This window comes from Patiria miniata, unplaced genomic scaffold, assembly GCF_015706575.1.
Source record: "Patiria miniata isolate m_02_andy unplaced genomic scaffold, ASM1570657v1 HiC_scaffold_2, whole genome shotgun sequence".
Classification (NCBI taxonomy): domain Eukaryota; kingdom Metazoa; phylum Echinodermata; class Asteroidea; order Valvatida; family Asterinidae; genus Patiria; species Patiria miniata.
Window position 1 is genome coordinate 12,989,422 of NW_024037058.1, and position 26,449 is coordinate 13,015,870.

The following is a 26,449-nucleotide window of genomic DNA, read 5'->3' on the forward strand; positions in this document are numbered from 1 at the left end:
GTCTAAACTAGTAAGTGGCCTTGGCAGTTTATGCAGAGGAACCAGTGAACTTTGGGGAAAACCCCCGACACGCAATAACGCCACTACGCGCGGAAGCAACACAAACAGTCTAGGTCATATAGCGTTCGTTCACGTCAACTCAGCTCAGTCAACAGTTTCGAGATAAAGCTCAAGCTTTCCTTCTGCGAAGGTTGTTGAGAGTCAGATCGATTGAGGAACGAGAGCAGAGGTTTGAAGAGAAATGAGAGGTTGCTTCACATGACCGCTGACATGTAATAATTAGTTCGCAAAAACCACCAGTTGTGCGAGTCATGCCGCTCGTTTCTTTTCTGTGAAGAAGTTGACACCCGGGATCGAGTCTCTGCTGCACTCAAAATGTCTTTTGCCGATCTGATTCCTCCCCCAATGGGGTAAGAGTACATTCAACATTTCTACTTTCGCTTTTTTTTTCTCGAAGACTAGGCCTAAAATGGTTTTACTCAACACCAATTTGGCAAAAGACAACGTGCAGTGATCTGTACAGTGTACTCCTAGAACTATGGAGCCTCATAGACAACTTACCCCGCAAAATTGTTTGCCTCTACAACACCAACCAAGTACAAAAACGTCCATTACAACCAAGCTATTTCCCACAGAACCGCTGCACAGTTTGCCCCTTAACTCCGTACAATACCTCATGACATACTCACGTTATGTGCACCAAACAAACATCGGTGGATTCTTTCGGTTTTTCGGCAAAATTGATGAAAAATATGCCCTTTCCGCACTGAGCCAACTTGACACTTGAAACCTGCACGTGCGCAGAAAGATCGCAGTCATTTTCGGTTCGATCGCTCGGAGCGCGCCGTGGGTACGTACACATGTACTTGCACTTGTACGCATGCGCATATTATCGTTCCACTCCTACCGGTACCGTACCCCCGCCCCCACGGCATGCTCCGAGCGAGCGAGCCGAAAATGATCGCGATCATTCTTCTGCGTGCATGTTTCAAGTGTCAGGTTGGCTCAGTGCGGAAAGGGCATATTTTTCATCATTTTGGCCTAAAAATCGACAGAATCCACCGATGTTTGTTTGGTGCACGTAGCGTGAGTATGTCATGAGGTATTGTACGGAGTTTAGAGGCAAACTGTGCAGCGGTTTTGTGGGAAATGGACCTTTGTTGTGATGGACCTTTTTTGTACTTGGTTGGTGTTTTGTAGAGAGGCAAACAATTTTGCAGGGTAAGTTGTCTATAAGGCTAGGAGAAGTACAGTGTACGTACTCCCTCCACCCAAGTACAAATCTTACTACAAGGGATGATCAAATTGTAACGAACGGAATTTTTTAATCTGCTATAGTCGAACAGACAAAAATTGGAAAGAATTGTGGCCCACAATTTCTTCTCTGGGGATGAAACTTTTCTGGACGACAATTTTATTTTCTAAATAAAGCTCGGCTGTTGGTCATGTTGGTGTTATCGAAACACTCAATTAAATTCAAGTTGTTTCTAACGTGTCCAAGAACTGTCTCAGGGGTGTAAATCCCGTTAATGGGAACTTCCCATCAACCAAAATGTATCGATAGTGCTAAAAAAGTTCAAAAGCTTAAAATCCGCCATTTTGATCATCAGGTGATGGGGCGCCAGTGAGTATACATAAAACTAGTGTACATCTGTGTCATGAACAGCGCCCCCTAGTGTCATGTGTTTGTCTAGCACCCCCCCCCCCCTTTGAATTTCCACGGCTGGGCAATGTTGTTTTATTTTTGTCATCCCCCCCCCCCCACCCACCCCAAAAAAGTCCCTGGCACTGATTTACAACGGCTGTACTGTCTCCTGCCAATACAGCCACACCGCATGTGGCATTTTTAGATAACCGAATTTTTTCTTAATTATCAATTTGTCTGAATTATTAGTTTTTTATCAGCCTTTAATTTTCAATGCAACTTTTTAAAAGTTCACATTTATGGTTCCTGCAACACTTCTACATGTATAATGCATAAAAAAACAGCATAAGGCCCAAAAAAAAAAATATTCGGTCTCTGGTCAGACCATAGTTCCGGAATTGACGCAGCCACGCGGCTTTTTTTTTGGGGGGGGGGACTTTTTTTTTTTTTCAAGCTTGGATTGTTCAGACTATTTTGCTTTTTTGGTGTCCTCATGTACATTGGTGTCCTCCATAATTTGCCTTGGTGCTTTCGATCATTTGCCTTGGTGCAATTTCCCATTCCTTGGTGCTCTTTGGTAAAAAAAATTGAGGAGGTGCGGAAATAGAGGGCGCTGTTGGAGCTACCGCGGAACATTTTGGAAAAATAAAAGATCGACGCGCAAGGTTAAAATCGACGCGCGCGCTGACCAGAGACCAACTTATTTTTTTTTTTGGCCTAACTCATACATTTTCCATACTATACACCCACACAGTGTGCCTATGCAGTGTGTATTGTTTTCAGTACAGAGCAATTCCAAGTTTTAGGGTCATTTGACATTGACAGTTTCTCAGTACAGTCAAGTTACTAGACCATTGTTTTATATGATTACTCAATCATACTCGCTCATCTTTATTTACGAGAATAAGGAAACCAAGACATGACTAGATTATAATAACATTAATTTAATTTAAATGACGAAATTGTTCCCTTCTTAAATATTTGATATTTCAACTACATCCTGTTTCCCAAGTACCACATGAGCAGTTCTTCATTCAATTCGATTTGATTCAATTCAATCGGTGGCGAATCCAGGGGGGGGGGGCACTATGCTAGACTTCTTCTGACATCAATCCCACCAAAGAAAACCCGCTCAACAACCATTACAATGCGCCGTGAAAATGTCCATATTTTATGTAGTATGCATGATAATGGTCAGTTTTGAAGCTCGCACCCCCATTTCCAAGTTCCCAATCCCATAGCCTATATTTCAAAATGTGTTAAGGTTTTGCCTGAAAAAGGGGCACTTCTTCTTAGAGGAAACTGGACCAACCATGCCTACATATTAACTCTAACCCCTTGGATATTTTTACTAGAAAGTATCCTGAATCCGCCAAAATCATTAAATTTTGATGGAAAACAAATGTTGGTGTCCCAAGTCCATCAGAATCCACTAGTGAGTCCACCAGAATCCCTCGTACACAGTACACACCAAACATATGCCAAGGAGTTAAACTGTTGAGATCCCGAATCAATCAGAGTCCACCAACTAGCTGATCAATATGGAGGTATCCTGAATTCATCAAAATCATGTAGTACTGCTAGGCTTACTGTCCTGAATCCATCAAAATCTCCTAACTTTATCAATATGGAGGTACATGTATGCTAAATCCGCCGAAATCTTCCAAAAACAGGGGTGTGGATTTTGATGGATACAGGTAAGTTAGGGTTAAAGTACAACAGTGTCTTCATTCAGAATAACATGCAAGTTGGAATTAGCCCCATAAAAGTACCAGTCTACTGGACAACTATCGCATCCTGGGCCCTACCCCCTTTTCCTCTCTGCTTTTACTAGTCATATTTTAATAAAATCTCGACTACATGTACTTGAATTTATACAAATTACCAAATGTTGTGTGTACAGATTGTGTTAAATTAATGGAATGTAATAAGTTGTCACTGACCAGGTTCTTTTTAAAATATTTATATTTACATGGAGACAAAGTACCTGTAGGTAAAGATTTGTTATTACTCCTTTCTTGTATTCAAGGTTTAACAGTTAATGCATGTAGATCAACTGTGAACTGCCTATTAAGCCAGCAATGGAACCACAAGCTAAAAGCAAACACAAGGCCTTGAAGAAGGGACAGGCTGAGTGGCAGATAGTCCCACCAAAGAAACGAAATTCTCCTAAAGGTGAGTTCAGAGCCCTGTTTCACGGGGTGCTAAATAAACAAATGCACTGCTTGGCAAATTTAGGCAATACCGGGTATTCACTCAGCTGAAAAAAAGGGATAATTTGAAGGGGAAAAAGTTACAATTTGAAGAGAAAAAAAGGATCCAAATTTTTCACTTATTGTTTTGAAAGTACAATGAAGAGTATAGCAAAGTAGTCTGTGTATTTAATGTACAGCCAATCCCAATCCCTACCTACCTACACACGGCACATTTTATTGTAACAAAATGAACCAAAAAGATGAAAATGTACTTGTTTGGCCAATGCTTGATTTTATTTTTACATTTTAGGAAGTCCAGTACCAAGTCCATCCATGAAACCTTTGCCACTGAGAGCAGGCTCACTAGACATTGCAAGTTCATCAGACAGCTCAGATCAACATACCGGAAGTTCAGCAACAGGTAGCTGCAATTTGCGTTGATTTTTTTTTTCTCTTGGGGAAATAGGCAGAAATTAAACTACATGTACGTGTGGTATCTTCCAGAAACAGGTTTCATGTCCACGTGAGTTTAAATTTAAAACAAAAGGCTCAAGTCAAGACTTGCTGTCAGGTTTTATAGCTACAATGTGAAGGGGCAATTTAAATTTCTAAAGACTACATTCTATTTTGTCTTGAAGTGAAAAAAACCCACCAATTTATCTTTCGTAGACTTTTAGTCAATGCTAGATCAATTAGCCCATTACTCCATACAGCCATTTAACTTTAAGGTATGCAAGTCACAAAGTTACTCTGTACAGAGAACACTGAAGACCTAGATTTTCATATCAATTTACAGATTGTTAATGCTCACTTTTGTTAAAGTTTTGATGTTCATGGCTACTTTGTGTACCTATAATGGAATGCCGCACTTCACGCAGCACCCGCTACCGGTAGCTGAACAGTGCACCCTCAATTGACGTATTTTTGAGAAGGGGTTCATTATCAGGTCTTGAAATGCATGTTTCGGAGTGTTTTCATAGAGATAATGTTGTAATATTGAACTATTAAAAGTCAAAATAAAAAAAAAATGCAAAGAAAAGTGAAACAAAACAAATATATCATTTTTTTTCTGTGCCAACTGTGACTTCAGGGGACAGTGAATCGAAGCATATCACAGTTAAGGATCTCCATATACTGAATGACTAAATAATCCGAGTTTTTAGGACTTTTATAAAAACATGACACACAGACATCAGCCTGACAGACAGACATTAGACAGACAGACAGGGATCTTTTAATACAGGATTCAGTTCATGTGCAATACTTTTCAAAATGTTAAATGTAATGCATTCTCTTTTCTCTTAATGCAGACTGCATGTGTTGTACTTTTGGCTGATTATTCTGCAGTTGTACTACATAATTTACTTCATGAAAAAAAATAAACAGTTTACATCGTACAAATGTACATAATACCATTTTACATGCTTTACAGTTTCAGGCAGAAATGGCAGGCAGCGTAGTTTAACTGACGTCTACTTGCAGGACATTGCAGAAGAAATGCATTCTTCAAAGTGGAAGCCCATCTTCAGATATCTTATGTCTGCCTATGATGGGAAGTCTTCAGTCGACGTGATGATTGGTGACATAGAGGAGAACTTCCAGATCGCAGTAGAACGAAGATTCCAGGCGCTGAAGAAGTGGGTGAGCACCATAGAAGAGGCTGCAACTCGAGAGATACTTGAAGAGGCATGTGATAGGTACATGTATAAATGCCCCTTTGATGCTGATGAGGGAAGCTATCTCATAGTGTCAGGTGCTGGTGCTGCAAGTAAATCAAAGCAGGAAGAAACTGGTAAGTCCCTGTATGTGTATCAGGAATGTGTTGTGTCACTTTGTCACCAACACCACGAAGTAACACCCATCTACATGTACATACCAGTAAAAACTAGCAAAAACGGCAACTAAAGTTGAACGCTTTCTAAAACAACACTTTGCGTCAAAATGACAGAGTATTTTCAGTTGGGTTTCTCGTTGTGGACACTTGATGGATTAAATTTATTAAATTTGCTGTTTGTCACCCGTTTGTGTATTATATAAACAAGAAAAAAGAGAAAAAAGATGAATGTTAGGCCAAAAGAAAAAAGTCTCCGGTTTCTGGTATGGAGCTTGCCCAAAAAGTGGTGCGGCGACGTGGTTTTTTTTCTTTTTTGCCCGACTTTTTTGCTTCAAATCAGTGTCGGCTGATGACTGCAAATGGTGGCCGACTAAACTTAGTGCAAAATGTACGGGAGTCCAGAGAGTCCACATAAAGCTTATTCTCGATCATACCCCCATCTAAAAACACGTTAAAATTGTGCTGCAGCAGAATTCCAGTCGAACCAGTGAGTTTGGCGGTTTTGAGACATCATCTTTTATTGAAAAATTTTTTTTTCATTTTGCCGACGCGCATGGCTACGGCGACGCGCGCGCATACCAGAAACCGGAGACATTTTTTTTGGCCTTAGTTCATGAAACCGAAAAAGCTGCGAAACTGTAAATTTTCGTTTTCACGAAGTAACACTCTTCAATGTATACAACACGAGGAAAGTGCAACTTCAGGTCAGCGCGCGCGCGCTCATACAACTTATTACAAGAAGAGTGTTACTTCGGAAAACGTTTTTGCTCACTTATGAGCAGAGTGCGCACCATGCATTCCAATGGTAAATGGAACTTGAGTGTTACTTCGTGAAAACAAAAATTGACATTTTTCGCAAAAGTTGCCATGGATAGTTAGCATAATTATTAAAGTAAAGCATTTGAAGCTTTGAAACTTTGTGCAATGGTACGCCTTGATGAATAATGTTTACAAATAAAAAAAAACTGAAAATCGAAAAAAATATGGTTTAACATGGTAGAGTGTTACTTCGTGGTGTCGGTGACGACTTGTTTGATCTGATTTTTATTTTTACTTTTGAGCAGGTACATGTTGCTATGAATTTTAGCTGAAAGGTTAATTTTTGCCAAAAACCTATCCCTCTAGGGATGTGTGAAAAATTATATTAAAATTAGAGGATTCAGGGCTGTTTGGGCTATTAATGAAACAATTTTGTAAAATGGTTCACACAGAGGCTCATGATTTAAGTAACCATTTTAAGTTGATATTAACCTTAACAACATGAATTCTAAAAATGGATTCATCAACAAATCATGTTTTTTGTTACTTTTGATTCCCAAATTTGTTTACGACACTTTATACAATTGACCAGGTGCAAGACCTAAGGAGAGGGTGCTGAAACCACAAGCATGTGTGACTTGGGACGGACAAGAGCTGTCTATCCATCGAGGAGCAGAAATTGAGACAACAGTTCCGCTGAAAGGCATAATAGACATTTACACAGGTATATTGTAAGATACCATGTAATACATGAACATAAAATATTCACATAATGAAGGTCCATACCATATGTATGTTATAATCATTCCTTTTTTAAAGTGACTAATTACCAGGTACATGCACAATGACATGTGTGTGCATGGATATATTTAAAATATTGAGAATACATCAACCTTTCTCATGAGATGAAGCCATCTTTAACTCTTTCAGTGCCAAACTCATACATACATGTACGAGTTATATTTGTTAGTACGAAAGGGCCAACCTCGTACATGTACGAGGTAATGTTTGTGATTAAAATCGCCAAACCTCGTACATATGTACGAGGTAGAGTAAGCATGTTATCAAAAGGGGGCGCTCTCGCTCTTTCTAATGGTACCATTTTCATGCATGTACGACCTGTATTTTTTTTTTTATTTGAGTTCTTGCGAGAGGGTGCAGCACTAAAACTTGTCTTTTCTGCAAAAAGTGCGGAATTCCCCTGTGTGCAGCACAGTGTTTCTGAGTGTATCACCATGTATGTGACTACTATTGACTTTCCAATATACCAAGGATATACATGCAGAGAGCAACAACAACAAATTAAGTGAGTAAAACTTATTTCCTTTTTTTTTACAGAATTTTGAACAATTAACAAAAACGCTCGAAGTTGGGCACTTTAGGGTTAAACTTTTCAAATTTCGCGGGCACTGAAAGAGTTAATTTTGTAGGAATCAAAGCAAGGCAAATAACATCAATACAAAACATATCCCTAAACATTTACATGTACAGTGTACAACTAAACAAGGGCATTCACTTGGGCTTGGCAATTTATGTTCACCCATTGCCAAAATATTCCACTTTTGTACCCATTATTTCTCATATCCCACATTAGGCCATCAGCCTCGCTCCAAAATTTTGGCCACCGGTATCAAATGAGGGGAATAATCGTCATAGCGACTTTTGGCAAGGTATACACCTCCACAGTTGGAAAATATGTGATAGCATTGCAGTGGTGGCAGCTTTTTGGGTGTTACCACCCTTTTTCTCAAAATGGCCATCAAAATGCTTGTTACCATTCTAGGGGCGGTATACCTTGGGCATGAGCACTATAATCATTGATGCCCTGATTTGATACCGACCAAACCTCCATGCTGATGGCCTACATAGAATAAAGAAAACAAACTGTTCTTGACATATACATGTATGTACATGTAAAACTGCAGTTTTACATAATTACTGTGTAACACTTAACTTCAGCTTGTGATTTTAAAACAAACTTTACAGCAAATAAACACATACATGTACCTAGACGTTGAATGGGTACGGCATGTTTGGACAAAATTTTTCATACATTTTAAATCTCTATATTATTCTGCTTTAACTAGAATTAGAGTACATGTACACTTATACTGTACACAGCAGTTATGCATCCATTCTTGGTTGCATTATTTGCCTCGCTTTGATTTCCAAGATACAATGTACATATGGTTCAAATTCTTCTTTTTTAATTTTTCTTATTGATTGTTGAAATTGGAAATAAATGTTGATGAAACTAAAACTGAAACTGAACGGTTTTGGACTTGTTGTAATTTAACATATTATAGTACATTGTACATGTACGTGTGTACATGACATAGGAATATCACATTTTTTAAACAATCTATTTTTTGATATTTTGTAGAAAACCTTTTAGGGTACAATTGGATGTCACATGATCCACAAGGTTAAATTCAGGGTCAAAGTACGCATCGAAAATTCGCCATACTTCACATTGCTCCAACATCACAAATAATGGTAACTTTGGATTCCTTATGATGTTGTTACCTTTCAAAATACACCAATACATTAACTCTTTCACTACGGCAAGCCGCTGACAGCAGCACACAAAAAATTGTATATTGTACACATTGCTCCAACATCACAAATAATGGTAACTTTGGATTCCTTATGATGTTGTTACCTTTCAAAATACACCAATACATTAACTCTTTTGCTACGGCAAGCCGCTGGCAGCAGCTCGGAGACATCGCTGTGAACAAAAAGGGGTATCCCCTGACGTGTGCCTTATTTACATAATTTGTATCGTATAACCTCTGACCCTAGTTTGAGCCGCTGTCAATGGCTCTCCGTCTCGCTGGGGTCTGCTGCAGGCTATTTTGAGCAGTTTGTTTACAGAGGGACATTTAAAGATGGCGGTGTCCACATCGACACACGGCAGAATTTCCAGCGATTTATTACGTACAAACGTGAAAAAAATCGGGAAATTAAATTCCGTAGCGAAAGAGTTAAACAATATAAGCCAACAGGTTATGGATGCTCATTTGAATATTGGCAGCCATATCCATTTTGAACTGCAAAAAAAATGGAAGTGGTTGCGTAAAAAGTATTAGCCCGATGGTGCTATAACTTAAAATTCAGCTTTTTCTGCCTCAATTACCTTATAGGCCTACAACAAAATTGAACAAATTTAAAAGGGATGAGGTTTGATCCACGCGGTGATTTGACACATGACCCTTTATGCAAATACATGTGCATTGTTAGAAAAAGGTGAGCGGTCTTGTGGAGATGAGAAACATCCACAAGGTGCTATTAATTCTATAAATGGAATGGTTATCGAATGCAGCAATTTTGTTGAAAGCCGCTTCTGCACATGATTTGAGAACATCCATGAAGAAAATTGGCTCATATTTCTTCTTTCTAAATCAGTCCAATATCAGCCATATACATGTACATTTGTACAGGTAACACCTTTCTGTTCTTAATAATATTTTAATGAGATTTGTGATTTTTTGACAAATGCAAGCACATGCAAATCTTGATTGGCGCGGCCATAGGGTTGGGCGCATGTTAAATCTTGTTAATGCATTTCAAATCATTTGATTGTGTTAAAGCTACAAAAATCAAATATTACATTATATAAAAAAAATGCACAGCCATACATGTCGCCAGATCATGAATGCGTTAATAAACATTGTTTACTCAAAAATGAAAAGCACAGAGCGAAACTTGTTATTAACACTGCATTTAAGAGTTTAGCTGCTATACTTGTCAAGTCTGAGACATTACATCATACATACATGTAGGCCATCAGCTGGGGGTTTGGTTGGCATCAAATGAGGGGAATAATGCTCATTGTGATTTTTGGCAAGGTATTCGGTACATGTATGCACCCCTGTCGTTGGAAAATAATACCGGGGGTAGCACTGCAGTGGTGGCAGCTTATTGGGTGATATTACTTTAAAAAAAAAACAAATGGCGGCCAAAACATGCGTGTTACCACATATACATGTAATCCGGTAACAAGCATACTGGCGGCCGTTTCGAAAGAAAAAAAACATTTAAAAGTGATATGACACCAAAAAACCTGTCCCCGCTAACATGGCAAAGCTATCACACATTTTCTAACTCTAGATGTGTATAACTTGCAAAAAATGAGCATTGCTTCTTTCAATCATTTGATACCGGTGGCCCAATTGTTGGACTGAAGCTGATAGCCTATAACGCATGTTGAGATTTAGTCACAAATCATACTATTGTACATTCACAATACACAGGTGTAGTATGATTCAAACAATGTTTATGAACATGCAATGCATGTACATTTCCACAATATATCATCTGTAAATTCTACTCTCCTCGTGGGAGGTCAGTGTTCAGATGAGTATGTAAAACCCTTTAATACCAGGTACCCTTCAGGTTGAGACAGTTTATGACATGTATGAAGTCTTAAAGTAAGTGTGTCACAGAGAGAAATTGCACAAACAATGCACAGTGGTGAACAGTGAGGCATGACAGAATCCACATGCTCTCCCTGAGCTCAACCAGCGGGATATGAAGTGCTATTCATACTCCACCAACTACCAGTGACTACGGAAGCTTGAATTGCCTTCCGCGATACCGCGTTACCGTGATAATTTATCACAGAAATCCGGAATTCAAAGATAAATCCTTCCTCGATACCGCGTAACTGTGATAATTTATCACAGAAATCCGGAATTCAAAGATAAATCCTTCCTCGATACTGCGTTACCGTGATATTTTATCACAGAAATCCGGAATTCAAAGATAAATCCTTCCTCGATACCGCGTTACTGTGATAATTTATCACAGAAATCCAGAATTCAAAGACAAATCGGTAACGAGGAAGGAATTATCTTTGAATTCCGGATTTCTGTGATGATTATCGCGGTAACGCGGTATCAAGGAAGGAATTATCTTTGAATTCCGGATTTCTGTGATAAATTATCGCAGTAACGCGGTATCGCGGAAGGAATTATCTTTGAATTCAGGATTTCTGTGATAAATTATCACGGTAACGCGGTATAGAGGAAGGGATTATCTTTGAATTCCGGATTTCTGTGATAAGTTATCGCGGTAACGCGGTATCGAGGAAGGAATTATCTCTGAATTCAGGATTTCTGTGATAAATTATCACGGTGACGCGGTATCGAGGAATACGTATCTTTGAATTCTGGATTTCTGTGATAAAATATCACGGTAACGTGGTATCGAGGAAGGATTTATCTTTGAATTCCGGATTTCTGCGATAAATTATCACAGTAATGCAGTATCAAGGAAGGATTTATCTTTGAATTCCGGATTTCTGTGATAAATTATCACGGTAACGCGGTATCGTGGAAGGCAATTCAAGCTTCCGTAACCAACAGAAGATTACCTCAAAACAATTTAAAGTGTGGGTGCTATTGCGAACCTGTAAAAAAAAGAAGGTAAAATATTTAGGGGTTTGAAGTGCAAAAGAGTGACTAGGAGAGCTACTAGCATCTTTCTTACTTTTTGCAGAAGAGGGAAGGACATCAGATCATGCGACAATAGCAGAGGCCATGCTGACCTCCATCATCAATCCCAATCAGTCAGACCTCAAATACAGAATGGAGCTTCAAGAACTGAGGGACCGTTTCCACATGAAGTTTGGTAAAAAGTTGTTATTTAGAGAGCTTGTTGTAGGAGGGATTGAGCCTTTTGTTAAAGATAAGACGAAATGTCTGAAACTCATTCAGCAGGAAGGAAAAAAGTATGTAGTTCAGATTCATACAGGGGGTGGGAAAATAGTACCTAGTACAGATGTGAGTGATGCTGGTAGTGACATTGAAAGTGAAATAGAGACTTATCAGACGGCATCTGAACCTTCATCAACTTGCTCCTCCCCGTCAGGCTTTGTATATCAAGAGGAAATACCTTGGCAACTACCCAAAAGAAGTCCTCGGGCCCCGAATAACAGAGGTGACTCAACTAAGAGTTTGTGTAAGACCCCTGACAGAAAATATTGCCCAAGAGTAGAAGCCGATGAGCTAAGGCCTTTAATGGAAAAGTGTAAGGGAAGCCATCTCATATTCAGAACTGAGGACGAGTATGTGGGAGAAGAAGGTTCAAGGGTGTTCACGAAGGATGTTGTGGCCTTGTGGAATACTCCAAGAAAAGGTAAGGATGATGCATACATTGTTGTAGGTGTAAAAGCTTATTCCTCGCCTCCACATGATTTGCAAGGTCTGAAACAGGTTGGCAGAATAAATGAAGACTACCAGGAGAAGTTCATGAACCAAAGCTTTTCATACAAGCCACAATTTTGTTACTCTGAGGCTGGGTACTCTGATAAAATCTATGGTGTTGTGCGCATTGCAAATGGTAAGGGCTACGGAGATGTTTGTTATGCTAAAGATACATGCATCAATGGGGAATGGTCTCAGAATGACATTTTGTTCAGAGACGGCAATACATTTGCTTGTGCAACTCGTAAAGATCAAGGTCCAATATACAGATGGTTTAATAAGAGGAACTCCAGTGGCACACCAAGAGATGCAATGGATAGCAACTGGGAAGAATTCATTCATCTAATGGATGTTGAAAACCATCAAAGACGAAGCTACTGCTTACTGGTAAGTCGATGTCCAAGTGAAACATCTGAATTAAGTACCTTGGGCAATTTCCCCTGGATTAAAATTTGGGATTTTGATCCAGATAGCAGAGAGAGTGGCTTGTTGTCAAAGTGTGAGGCAACTATTCAGGACCAGATAAGCATAACAACATGGAAAGATCCTCTACAAACATCTCAATCGAACTCCTTCAGGGAATGGCTCTTCGTGCGAGGCTTGAGGAGTATTGAAGAGAGTCTTGTCTTGGGAAAAGTCAAGGAGTGGGGTAAACTTGTAGGAGCATCGCTTGATGCACATCGCGACCAGATCAACAGGTTTTGTGAAAAGAAGCCACTGACTGTGGTCGTTCTGTGGTATGGCAGCAAGGATTGCCTCAGGCATCTGCACAAAGCCTTGGGAAAGATTGATGAGTGTCCGAGTGGCATAAAATATGTCATTTGCATGCAGCAGACTCCGGATGATGAGGACAGTCAAGGTGTGGTCAAAGAACTGTGCATGCAGTTAGAAATATCAAAGGTAATCGAGATACCACTTGAACGACTATGCTTTGAAATGAGCATGCTCCCTTGTTGTCGGAAGCCTTCAGTCAGAAGCCATGAACTGCCAGGTAATACCATCCTTAAAAGCCGTGACTCCGAATGGCTTCACCAAGAACTTGACATACTCTTCAAGGGGGAATTCTCAACAGAAGACGGGTCCAATTACGGAGAGGCTTTTTTGAAGGGTGGAAATCTCACCTGGCAAGAAATAGAACACGGTGTCTATGATGCCAAGCGCTCTGTTGCATCCAAACTCTCTGCTTCCCTTCAGAAACGGCTTTACAAAGGCCTTTCTGGCATTGTTACTCTCTTCCATGAACCGGGTGCAGGTGGGACAACGTTGGCTCGCCGGACACTGTGGGATCTCCATGATGACTTCCCATGTGCATGTGCAATTTCTGATGTCATTGACCCCAGTGCAATATATCAAAGGTTAGAAATGCTGTATCAATGCACCCATCTGCCCATTCTTCTTCTTGTTGATGGTCAAGAATCGAGACTGGTGAAAGAGCTGTTTGAGATGAGTCAGAATATCCATATCATCATCCTGAACGTACAAAGATACAGAGTGGAAATTAGAAACAAGACTAGCCAAGGAGATAAGTTTTGGCTCAAGGGTGAAGTTGATAAGAATGAGGCTAGGCGTTTCAGCCTTGTCTTTTCAAACAAGTGTAGTGGAGATACAAAAAAGAGGTTGGAATATATGGTACAAGATGTGGAAGAACAAGTAACCCCACACTATGTGTATGAATTTGGCTTGACAGTATATGACACCGCATACGTTGGACTAAGATCTTATGTATCAGGGTACTTGAATCTGAACAGTCAAAGTTTGGAATGTTTGGCCAGTTGGCAGAGAGCAGTGGGTTACTTGGCACTTGCATTTTACTATGGACACAAGAGCATTCCCTGCCAATTCTTCTCCATCCTGTTTGATAAGAAGGAATCTGAAGTTGTAAAGGCTGATGATGTCTTGACACACAGTGGAAAGCAGTTTGTTCTGGAAGATGTCAGGAACTGCACCTGGAGGATAACACACCATGCAGTTGCCCAGGAAATCCTAGAGCAGATACTGTATGGCAGGCGGAAAGGCAACAAATATCTCCGCCTCAGCATAGAAGCATGCAGGAACCTGAAGAAGTTTGCCAAAGACTTCTTGACATATGCTAGTGAGAAGCAACAGAAATTAAAGATTGACCCTTCTTCCTCGATCATGCGCATTGTGCGTGGTATCTTCATCCACCGGGATTACAGAGATACTGGGCAGGATGAGTACCATAAGCGTGACCGTCTTTCCAGACTTCTGTGTGACATACCTTGCTCCAAATCCTCCTCGGACCAGCTGGAGCTCATGGAACATCTTGCATCATGCTTCCCCGAAGATCCAACATGCATCTTGCACTTGGGAAGAGCGCATCTTTTGATTACACAGGACTTGGACCTTGCCAAAAAGTATCTCGTAAAGGCTAAAGATCTTCGTAACAGAGAAAGAAAGGCCAACCAGGAAAAATATGACAGGATGTCTGGTGAAAAAGCAAGTGACGGTGGCTCCAAAGATGACAGTACCCTATGCACAATATACCACAACTTAGGCAATCTTTCCCATGAGCAAATAAAAAAACACATTGGTGGTGGGAAACTTGGAGACGGCAAAAAGTACAAATGTATGCTGGATGAAACAAGTGACATCCTGGTGAAGGTGATCAGACATGCTCGTACTGCAGTTGACCACTTCACTAACTGTAGACAATTTCGGAGCAAAGGAATGGATGCTAGTTATGGTTTCATTGGAGAGATAAAGATGCGACTGCACGTTGCAGATTTTGTGGAGAAATGCTACAAACAGGGTGGATACTATGGCTTCTTGTCTGCTGAGCACAGCGAAAGTGAACTTAGAGATTTTGTCGAGAGCTGCTTTGGCTGTGTTGAAAATCTCCTCAGAGAGTACCAAGATTTGATGTCACCAACAGGTCAGGCAGAAACAGAAGAGCTGGACAGTTGTCTGAACTGGTTCTACGCCATTTTTCACGACCCAGAGACTGCTTTGAAGTTTTGGCAAGGTAAGGAAGGAGTGGATAGTAACAGAAGCAAAATTGCTGTCTATAAGTTGAAACATAAGAGACAGCTGAAAGCATCAACTCGCAGGACTCCCTCCCAAGTCCTCCGTTGTTTAACAGTTGAAGATATGAAGACAATTATCCAGCTCTATGAGGGACTCTTCCATGATGCCTATATGCGAAGTATCCATACAGACATAAGTACTGATCTGAAAGATTGGATGCTTGCTATACGCCTGCAACCTGACATCTATTCCATTGCAGGAAAAGTACTTCCACAAGTTGAAAAGTGTCGGGCGGTTTCGCCCTCCTCTGACACAGCACTGTACTACCTGTTTGTTCTCAACACAACGCTCGCTCTGCTAACCCAAGAAAAGAAGTACTTGGCCGAGTCAAACCGTCTCAGAGAACAACTCAAGAGAGCACACTCTAAAATCCATCGTCTCCACAGAAAATATGCCTGGGAGTGGTTAGGAGCCAATAAAGAGGACCACAGTATCCGACGGTTGGTACACAGAAGTTCTCTGGGTGACTGGGACTCAGAAAAACGTTTCTGGCAAGATGAAAGCGCACACGTGAAACTGCAGGTCTGCACAGGGGTGATACGGGACTGTAAGATGCCTCTTCATGGACACATTGGCATCACAACTGGTGGTTTGAGCGCAGGTCATCACAATGGTTCACTTCAGGCGGTGTTTGTACCAAAACAGTACAAACTATATGGCAGGAACTACCTCAATGCAGAAGTCGAGTTCTACATTGGATTCAATATTGAGCATGGTGTTGAAGCTTACAGTGTGTTGCAGAGGAAGAAGTACCAGTGCAATCACTGTAAAAGTACAGTTACTGTGTCCAGGTTAGTCAAGCCACCAACGAAGATCTGTCATCGTTGTGGCCGTGCTATTCAAGTACTTCCGGAGACTGAGTAATGCCAACAATTAAACAAGGGAAATGTTTCCCCATATACGTGTTCATGCATTAGTATCAGAAACATATTCAGTACATGTACGTATACTGCACAGTTGTAAATAAGCAACAACATTTTAAAAGAGAGAACGCATGTATTTCTACATATCACATGTGTACTGCATGATGGGATCATTGAATGGTACCGTCTTTCCCCCTTCAAGCCCTTTCTTGTGTCGGGATTCTTTTTGTGGTATCCCCCTACTTTGGGCGTCTATGTGCCTCTAAAAAGTTTTCATTTGGGGTTGTTGCTATTGCACACTAATGAATCTCCCATGCGAATGGACTGGTTCTTTGTCCCCACATTTCCAATTCTACATGTACTTGGGCGACAGGACTGTAAAAAGTTCAAAGAACTAATAATTGTCACGTTTTCAGTTGTCTCATTCTAAAGTGAATAATTTTTATATTGCCAGAAGAGCAACACACGGAAACTTGAAAATTGCACAGATACCAGCATTACGGCATCTTTACGGCTCTGCCATAAATGTAAACTGAAGAATTAGGCATACTGTGCAGACAAAAGCATGATATGCTATCATTTGTTGCTCACTTCTGTACTTGGTATGTACACGTAGTATGCTTCTTGACTATAGAATACATGTACTTAAATTACCCAAAATCAAACATGTTTCTGCATACATGTAGATCTCAAGATTTATTCCTTAAGGACCAAGACACTTGACAGTTTTAACTACATTTGTCAAGGTGTTCAATTGTTAAATTAAATTAAATGGTTTACAATATGGTGCTGCATTATTTTGTACATGGAATCAATTTTTTTTTTGGTATTATTCATGTTCATGTACAAACTAACTTGTACTTACATATACTTAAATGTGTACTTGTATATTTTCCACTCTTTAGAAACTGAAATTGTGAGCAGGCCATATCAAGTTTTTCATTGTAAACCTTTAAATTGTGCCACTTTGAGTGGCATGAGTGCTCTGAGCAAAACGTGAATATTTGTACATTTTGGGAATATATAAATTAATGCATTGCCAGACAACATTTAGAGCCATGGTTTGTACACTTTATCAACATATTCCTGAATCTGAACCCGAGGTTAATTATGTACCTGAAGTTATGACAATGCATACATGTACAACACATTCCTGTAATGCAGAATATGTGTCTTTTTCTTTCATACATACAGATGGCTCATTAGAAAGGACTTACTTTTATGATAATTTTAAACATATCATCTAAATTTCTTTCGTTGTTTTATGTGGTACATGAAGGTTGTTTCAAAATGGAAAAGTTCATTCACAGAGTGCATTTGCAAGAATAGGCCTACTGTATGCGAATTAAACAAAAAAGCTTTCATTCCTTTGATGCTTTTTGATTTAGTACTCAAATGACAATTCTGTTATTTCATCTTATCCAGTTAAAATACATAACATTAGTCGTAAGGTTATATAAAGGGTATTTTCAAACCAGACACAATTTATCGACCGTAAGTTGCACATTTTGAATAAGGCAAAGTGATGAATTTGCAGAGTATCTGTGTTATATTTAACATTGTTTAACACAGGATGATATTTTTTTACAGATCAAGAAGTGGGTGTTAGGGGTATGTGTTGAACAAGGATGTTGTTTGTTTACTTGCACAACTGCAAACATGGCAAGTGGAGATCATTTCTGAAAATCTTTCATTTTTAAGAACAATTTTTCAAGGATTTATAATTCTTTCAAGTAACTTTTGGGCAGTCTTACAGAGTCATTACAAGATCATACATGTGTGCAGGTCTTATTTTGATGGACGGGAATTGACCTATCGCCGTTTGCGAGTTGGATATGCCCCTTGGACAACCCTATGTAATTTTTGTACGCTGACTTTTATTGTCTCAGATGTTGGGCGTTCCGCGTCCATTTTGTATATCATGTCATTGGACGATATTTCACAAGCTGCGTTGACTCGATTTTTACGCGATTCTACCGCGATAGGTCAATTCTGCCCTCACTGATGCAATTTTATATAAGCACCATATATTCAGAGCTATCTGAGAGCTTAACTTACTCGGGTGGGAATTGAATCTAAACTACTTGAATCATTTATTAAAATAAGTTCTTATCGTACTATTAAAAAATGAAACTGCAAGGCATCTGCATGTGTATTTTCATACCCATGGCTGTATTGTCTTTAAGAGTACAATGTACTGATGATGTGATCGGGTGGGAATTGAATCTAAACTACTTGAATCATTTATTAAAATAAATTCTTATCGTACTATTAAAAAATGAAACTGCAAGGCATCTGCATGTGTATTTTCATACCCATGGCTGTATTGTCTTTAAGAGTACAATGTACTGATGACATGATTTTTCAAATTTAGTTAACATGTACATGCATACACGTATGTATGTGCCGTTGGTTTTGATGTGTTTCTGGAGGACTGCATATGATGTATTACTCTTTTTTAAATGACACCTAAATGTTTTAATTACTGCCTGTCAACCAAACTAGAAGTTCCAAGCTGTGATTTATAAGAACCGCTTTACAATTGATAAATCATTTAAAAAAATGTGAGTAAACGTCTAAGCAGTGTACACTGTCTCCAATAATACTACTGATCATGAACATGTTGTAAAGACAATTTTTGAGAAAAAAAAATTAATTTGATGGGCACCAGTATTTTATCTGGTATTCCAAACATGGACAAAAAATCAAGAGAACAGACTTCAGTTTATATTGTTACAGATGTTACATGTTGATGCTGCCTTTATTTTTACAATAATAAATGAGTCTTGTAAACAAATCGTACTTGTCATTTGATTTTTTATAGACTTAAACCCCCAGCCACAATTTCCTTTTTTCTTTCAATCATGCCTGCATTTTCCATTTGAAACGCACTTTTTAATCAATCAATGTAAAAATATGCTTAATGTCAAACTTGACAATTATTTTACCGATATATGGGGCATTATGAACTTAACAGCGAAAAACAATATACTGTAGTCGTATCTAGGAACATATGCAACCTGTAAGATTTCAGCTCAAAAAGCTCACAATTTAACTACAGATTTCAGTTAATTAAATTCTAGCAAGCTCCAAAAACACTTGTGGTCAGTTATAATACAGTTGTAGTCAAGTCAATAGTCGATAACAAGTCAATAGTCGAACACTGAATAAATTCCCGTCATCTGATTCATTGGTCATGGATCACTTGTCAATGAATTATTTGTCCCAATGCATGGCCTAGCTGCACTGCAAAAATGTAAGTTCTATCACACGGTAACACAATTGGTGGCTGGATATGACCTATCAGATGAAGAGGATATACTCGGGTGTTGTATAAAACAAATAATGAATGTTTCACATTCGTACAATGGAAAGAATAATTTCATTCGTGCAATGGAAAGAATAATTTTCATAATGTCATGAAATCATTCTTACCACTGCACTCGTAAACATTCATTATTTGTAAAACTAGACACAGGAATGCCTTGTAAAGTTCAGTGAATAGCTCGTCATTTGATTACTTGAAAAAGGATAGCTAGTAAAGACTGGGCTCCACGTCTGAATATTACTACTTGTGCATGTCCCTTTTCTTTTTTTTTTAAGTTCACAAATGAAGTACCTGTTCATGGAAAGTTCAGCTTGGCAAATTTTGGAAGAAGTGCCGGCTGTCAACTGCCAAGGCAAGAAGATGGGGTGAGACCTGCATGGATGAAAAATATACATGCATTGCTACTTTCTCTTGGCAGGAGCTAAACTGTGACCTGTCAAACTACACGTATTATCATCCTCACTTGGTTGTCTGTACAAGGCCAAAAAAAAGTATTCGGTCTCTGGTCAGCGCGCGCGTCGATTTTAATCATGCGCGTCAACCTTTTTTTCCCCAAAATGTTCCGCGGTAGCTCCAACAGCGCCCTCTATTGCTGCCCCTACTCATTTTTTTTTACCAAAGAGCACCAAGGAATGGGAAATTGCACCAAGGCAAATGATTGAGAGCACCAAGGCAAATTATGTAGGACACCAATGTACATGAGGACACCCAAAAAGCAAAATAGTACCCCACCTTGTCTGTACATCCAAGCTTGAAGAAAAAAAAAGCCGCGTCCCCGCGTCAATTCCGGAACTTTGGTCTGACCAGAGACCGAATATTTTTTTTTTTGCCTAATAGACGTAAATTATGCGTTGCGGGTAATGCTTCTCGGATGGTTTATTTTGTTACTAATTTATTCACAATGAATGCACAAAATGTTGACTTTCTTTCACCTATCCTAGCAATACAAAACCCTTGTCCCCTAACTTTGCCTTAACGCACAAGGTTTATTAGGGAGTAATTTTTCTGCTCCCAATGGGAATGTGCCATGACTGCCTCATGTTCCAAAGGTTCTTGAATATGAAACTGCATACACATTGTATATATATGGTCCTATTTTCATAAGATGGAATTTTGCGTCGGGGTGATGTACCGGTAAATCAAATATCCTAGTTTGGAAAAACCTGGAATTCCTAGTGTGTTGCATGTGAAAACAGTGGAAGTCCCATATTTGTGGGGCCTCTCTCAAAGAACTGCGCACTGCTTCACTTGCAACCTTTTTATGGGGGGGGGGGGGCAACAATAAATTCTTTGCAGGTTCACAAACCTGATGAAGTTTGAATAAAAAGTTGTCAGTTTGAAGTACGTTTGAATAAAAAGGGGGTTTAAAATCAGGTCCAATTCAGAGACCACTGGTGTTATTCCTTTTTGTCACAAGGTTATAGACTACAAGTCTTTCCTGGAGACAACAAAACTTGTGTAAAAAATTACAAATTTACTGTAGTTATGTACTCTATGCTGTAGTAGGACCAAATAGACTTGCAAGAAAAAACACACACAAATATGTCTGTTTTATGCATTCGTATATGGATGGTGACGTTTTTTCCAACCAAAGTACCTTGAACTTTTTGGCATAGGTACCAACCTGCGTTACTCTGATTGCACATTCCTCTTGTGCATATTCACCCAGAAGAGTCAAGGCACTCCATACTTTCACCAGTGATCTGAAGAACAAAAGGAATACGGTGATTACAGTTTACCTAAAGGTGCAATGTACACATCATCATGTTGATACTGGAATGTCTTCGGTGGGAATCTCAAGTTATCACCACTTAACGTAACTTATTAATAATGGAGTCCATCGTTAAATGGGATTCTTTTCTGCATCACCTCTGACTCCGGTAACATTTTTGGCACCTACGGTAGACTGCAGTGAGTGCAGTCTGTTCTTGATGTAAATTGCAATGCGCTTGGTGCATAACATTGCCATCTACAGTTGAAATGCAAAACATATATACTGTTACGTATGGAAACCAGCACCTTTCCATCCTGTATACTCATGCTTGCAAGATGTAATAAGTTTGTGCATATTCAGCTGAAATTGCTTGCACAAACTTCACACGTTATGTATCTGGACCATAAGGAACCATTAAAAAATACAGTAATAGGGGTGTGGGCAATGCTATTATTAAAATGATGCAGCCCTGGAAAAAGTTGTAGATTACATCACTACAGTTACTGCGTGACCAACCTCAAAACAGTGTTTAAATGTTGTCCAAGATTCAGTGGGTTTCTTCAAGTACATGTACATAAGTCCAGAGGCAATATCATTGGTACCAGCAGACAGCCTACAGTCGTCTTTCTACCTACATGTATCTCACTGGCTGATTGACCGACTCACTCACTGCAACTTGTGAGTTAGACATGCTCAAGCCTCACATTGTCCTGAAAATCAAACTCTCATGACTTCCTATTCCTTTGACCAAATCAGTCTGGTACCAGCCTTGGGGTCTGCTCGTAAGTTTGACGCCTCATAGGTCGAACGCCTCATATGTCTGATGCCCCATATGTCCGACGCCTCGCACACTTCGTTTTTCCGACGTCAGACTTTGAGGCGTCCAACAGGTCTGACACCTCATAAGTCCGAAATTTCGCACTTATGAGACGTCAGACCTATGAGGCGTCGGACTTATGATACTGCCCTTCCCCCAGCTTTACTAGATTTTTGCCTTGTCTTGTTTTATAAAAAGGTCTGTACAATTTTACCTGCCTGATACCCTGAGTATAGCTTCCATTGTATCATCCTGGAATCGTAGAATGTCAACTGGGATGGAGGCACCAGTCTCACCATACAGTTGATGCAGAGCCTTGGACACAAGAGCCCTGAATTGCACGCTGTCAATGCGAGTATCTGGGTTCTCAAATTCCCTGGAAGATAAAAAAGGCAAAAAGAAGCATGACCCGGGGGGCAGAATATCCTCATGGGGGGGGGGGGGGGGGGGGGGAGAGAGAGAGGGGAGAATTTCCACAGTCCACACCGGCCAACTAGAGTGGAAGAAAATGGACCAGTTCAAGGTTAGCAGTATCAGTAATGTTTAGGACCCCTCTATTTTTTTGTCATTGGGCATGTGCCAACCGATTCTCTGACATTCGGTGGTCATTATCTTTAGGACCCTGTTCCTATATAAGGTTCAGACTCTCCAAAACAGCTGACTAAATGACACTTAAAAGTGATATTCTGATATTTCGTAACACATCTGGACAGCTGGTGATGACACCTTCTTGAATACCAGCAGGTTTAATTTTGTAGAAAGAAGGCAGAGCTTCGATTTATGAAAGAAAAGGACAACAACGACAACCAGAAAGCATGCTACAAATATCCAATGTGTACACGCAACAGAGTCCAGTGTTACAAGGTATGAATATGTGCTGCCAAAGTGAAAAAGAAATCTAAAACATTTTTTTCATATTTATACCTGATGGAGTAAGCTAAAATTTCGTTTATATATTCCTTGTGTCCAGAATTATGCATACGCTGGGTTTAGAAAAGGCAAATATATCTGCGGGTGGCGTGTTTCCCAAAAAATAAACCGCACTTCCATGCTTACGTTGAAAGCGTTATCACTATGAACTCCCGTGTGAAGACTTGTGAAGACCCGCGCTTGCATACAAACACACCCCGCATGCGGCCACATACAGCACGCACGTGTGAGTCGGCATGCACGTGTGAGTCTTCACATGGGAAGTTCGTACTGAAAACGAAAGCGTGGAATTGCGATTTATTTTTCTGTAAACACGCCGCCCGCGGACATACATTGCCTTTTCTAAACCCAGCGCATGCATAATTCTGGACACTAGGAATATGTAAACGAAAATTCAGCTTCCACCATCAGGTAAAAATATGAACAAAATGGTTCAGAATTGTGTTTTTTGCCATAGTAGTTGAATTAATAGTACCCTGGGCATCAGTCGTATTATCCAAGAAACTAGGACACTACAAATCGCCTTTTTTAACAGGGTACGAGCGAAAATGGTCAAAAAAAATTAGTAACGCAATACGGCTATGTTAGGTTACTGTTGAACCACCGCCACGGACATTGGTGGCGCCATTTTCATGCCCAAAATGACCTAAATTTTTGTGACCACCTTTTTTGAAAAGGTTTGACATGGAGTATCACATACAGAGATACTTTCGCTGAGCTCCAAACATCAATAAAAGAGAATTGCAGGGTGTAGTTGACCTTAGAAATTTTGGTTTGTTATAAAATCACATTGCCAAAAAAAGTTGTGGATTCCCAAAAAAACGGCGATGCCGTTATTTGTGTGTAAATTTCCCATAATTTGTACACATAATCAACTGACGAGGTCACATTTATTTCAGCCAAATCGAGCATCATTTTAAGGTAAAAAAAAACAACTTTGAAACTGCAATAATGTCAGAACTGCCATGAAGTTAGGAGACCATTTGTTTAATTGCATCTTGAAAGCTCTTTAAGATAAAGTAAATTCTACAGTACAACTATCAAATCAACTTTAAAATTTGATGATGCTACCTAGCTACGTACCTAGGACTCTACTCTCACCCGACCATGTCCAAATGTTTGAAAAAGGTGATTCGTAGAGTCCTAGTTACTCGGACTAAGACGTTGTCCATCCAACATGTGTCCAACGAGCCTACGTCTTCTACGTTCTTTCTTTCCACATCGTCATGATCGTCAATGCAGTTAGCCCCACTTGTGTGGCATCTGTCATGTCTTAGCCCCATGAATGTGGCCAATTTACTACCTCCGTAAATAAAGGCCACACTTTCTGATTAGCCTATAAAAAGGGTGAGTATGCTTATTAGTTCTAAAGGAAAGATAAAGTACAAACACTGACAAATTTCCAGATTCCTTTGCACATGTTTGTGTATCAACATCACAAACAATTTCACGAAAATTAGACATCTGAACATGCTGAAAAAGGCAGCACTTTCTGATTATAATATAAAGAGGGTGAGTATGCTTCTAAAGCAAAAATAAACTACAACCTTAACCTAAATGTGAAAATCAAAATTTGACAAAGTTCGACATGTTTTTGTACATGGTGGAAGCGTGGCCTATATTTACGGAGGAGTAAATTGGCCACGTTCACGGGTCTAGGCCTCGTCTAGCCCCATAAATGTGGCCTATTTACTGGACTGCCTCCGTAAACATAGGCCACACATCCACATGTACAAAATCGTGTCGACTTTGCCAAATTTTGATTTTCACATTTAGGCTTACTTTGTAGGGTTTTTTTGCTTTAGAAGCATTCTCACCCTCTATATAGGCTAATCAGAAAGTGCTGCCTTTTTCAGATGTCCATTTTTCGTGAAATTTCCAGATACATTTGCACACATTTGCGTATCAAAATTTCAACATGAAATTTCACAAAAATTAGACATCTGAAAAAGGCAGCACTTTCTGATTAGCCTATATAGAGGGTGAGAATGCTTCTAAAGCAAAAAAAACCTACAAAGTAAGCCTAAATGTGAAAATCAAAACTTGGCAAAGTCGACACGTTTTTGTACATGTGGATGTGTGGCCTATGTTTACGGAGGCAGTCCAGTAGAATGTCGGACACTTCGCCCCATTTCAACGTCGCCCCATGTCACTTCGCCCCTAACCACTTCGCCCCATTCCCACATCGCCCCATCCCCACTTCGCCCCATTCCCACATCGCCCCATCCCCACTTCGCCCCATTCCCACTTCGCCCCATTCCCACTTCGCCCCATCCCCACTTCGCCCCAGCCGTTACATGTAAAAAAAAATCTCATCTATTTTATTGGCTTAAAAAAACAATTTCAACAGATTCACTAATTGCTAACCAACGGAAAGAATTAGCCCATCACCAAATGAACAATTCATAACCAACCTCTCAAGCTAGGCTCTCCCCTACCGAGAAAAAAGCTTGAAGTAAAAGATCCAACTTTGTTCCCAACCCGGCTATACCAACCCGTCTCCCACTTATCTGAGAACGACAATACCTTTGACATCCTAATTTCACTCTTGGAGGAACCAATCTCATCTAAATGAAGTTGTAAGTGTCACATATCAGACAAATTTTGACGGAACATTTTCCTCAAGGCAGTGAGTTCCTTTTAACTCACTGACCCATACCTACGGATTCTTTTGAATCCAGCGGCTGACGAGTCCCAGAAGGGACGAATATGCATTCTGCTATTGCCCTCAGGTAAAACCTAACCCACCCCACTGCCTGGGTAAACTTGGCTACGCTCAAAACTTCCATTGATTTCTCCTCCTTATTTCTACCCAATTTTTGAGACCCCTTTCATGTGTCTCAATAATAATATTGAAGAACATAAACCACACAATGTCACACCATCGAATAACTCAATGTGTTGTTCTTACGCACATTTTTTATTCACAAGCCAATAGGAGAGGCGTCTCTGAATGGGATAGAGCCATCATTTCTCTCATCTGTGTCTCGAGCACCTCATCAGAGAGTTTGTATTTTTCCTAAGCTAGTTTCTAGAATTGGGAGCATTTATTATCGGGGGTCTTTGGCAGTTTATTTGGTCTGCACCCCTAGCCTTCACCTTTTTCATAC

The 26,449-nt window shown here is 39.8% G+C and overlaps 2 protein-coding genes across 4 annotated transcripts in view; one reads left to right on the forward strand and one right to left on the reverse strand.

The window, feature by feature from the left end:
* Positions 1-19,347, forward strand: LOC119726559. The gene is made up of 6 exons (XM_038198292.1): positions 1-410; positions 3,675-3,820; positions 4,151-4,261; positions 5,273-5,632; positions 7,026-7,157; positions 11,936-19,347. Exons 2-6 carry the CDS (start codon positions 3,727-3,729, stop codon positions 16,549-16,551), a joined length of 5,313 nt encoding a protein of 1,770 aa, XP_038054220.1. The 5' UTR covers positions 1-410; positions 3,675-3,726; the 3' UTR covers positions 16,552-19,347.
* The window catches only part of LOC119726561 (ribonuclease P protein subunit p14-like), a 24,317-nt gene continuing 3,335 nt past the window's right edge, over positions 5,468-26,449 (reverse strand). For 2 of the 3 annotated variants that reach the window (XM_038198297.1, XM_038198294.1), the window contains exons 2-5: positions 22,624-22,785; positions 21,503-21,581; positions 20,170-20,250; positions 5,468-5,602 (exon numbers count right to left, since the gene is read on the reverse strand). In XM_038198297.1, the coding sequence (XP_038054225.1) occupies positions 20,185-20,250; positions 21,503-21,581; positions 22,624-22,785 (307 nt within the window). In that variant the 3' untranslated portion in view covers positions 5,468-5,602; positions 20,170-20,184. Of the gene's footprint in view, positions 5,603-17,599; positions 20,251-21,502; positions 21,582-22,623; positions 22,786-26,449 lie in introns of those variants that run through there. The other variant, XM_038198295.1, reaches the window with a different exon arrangement.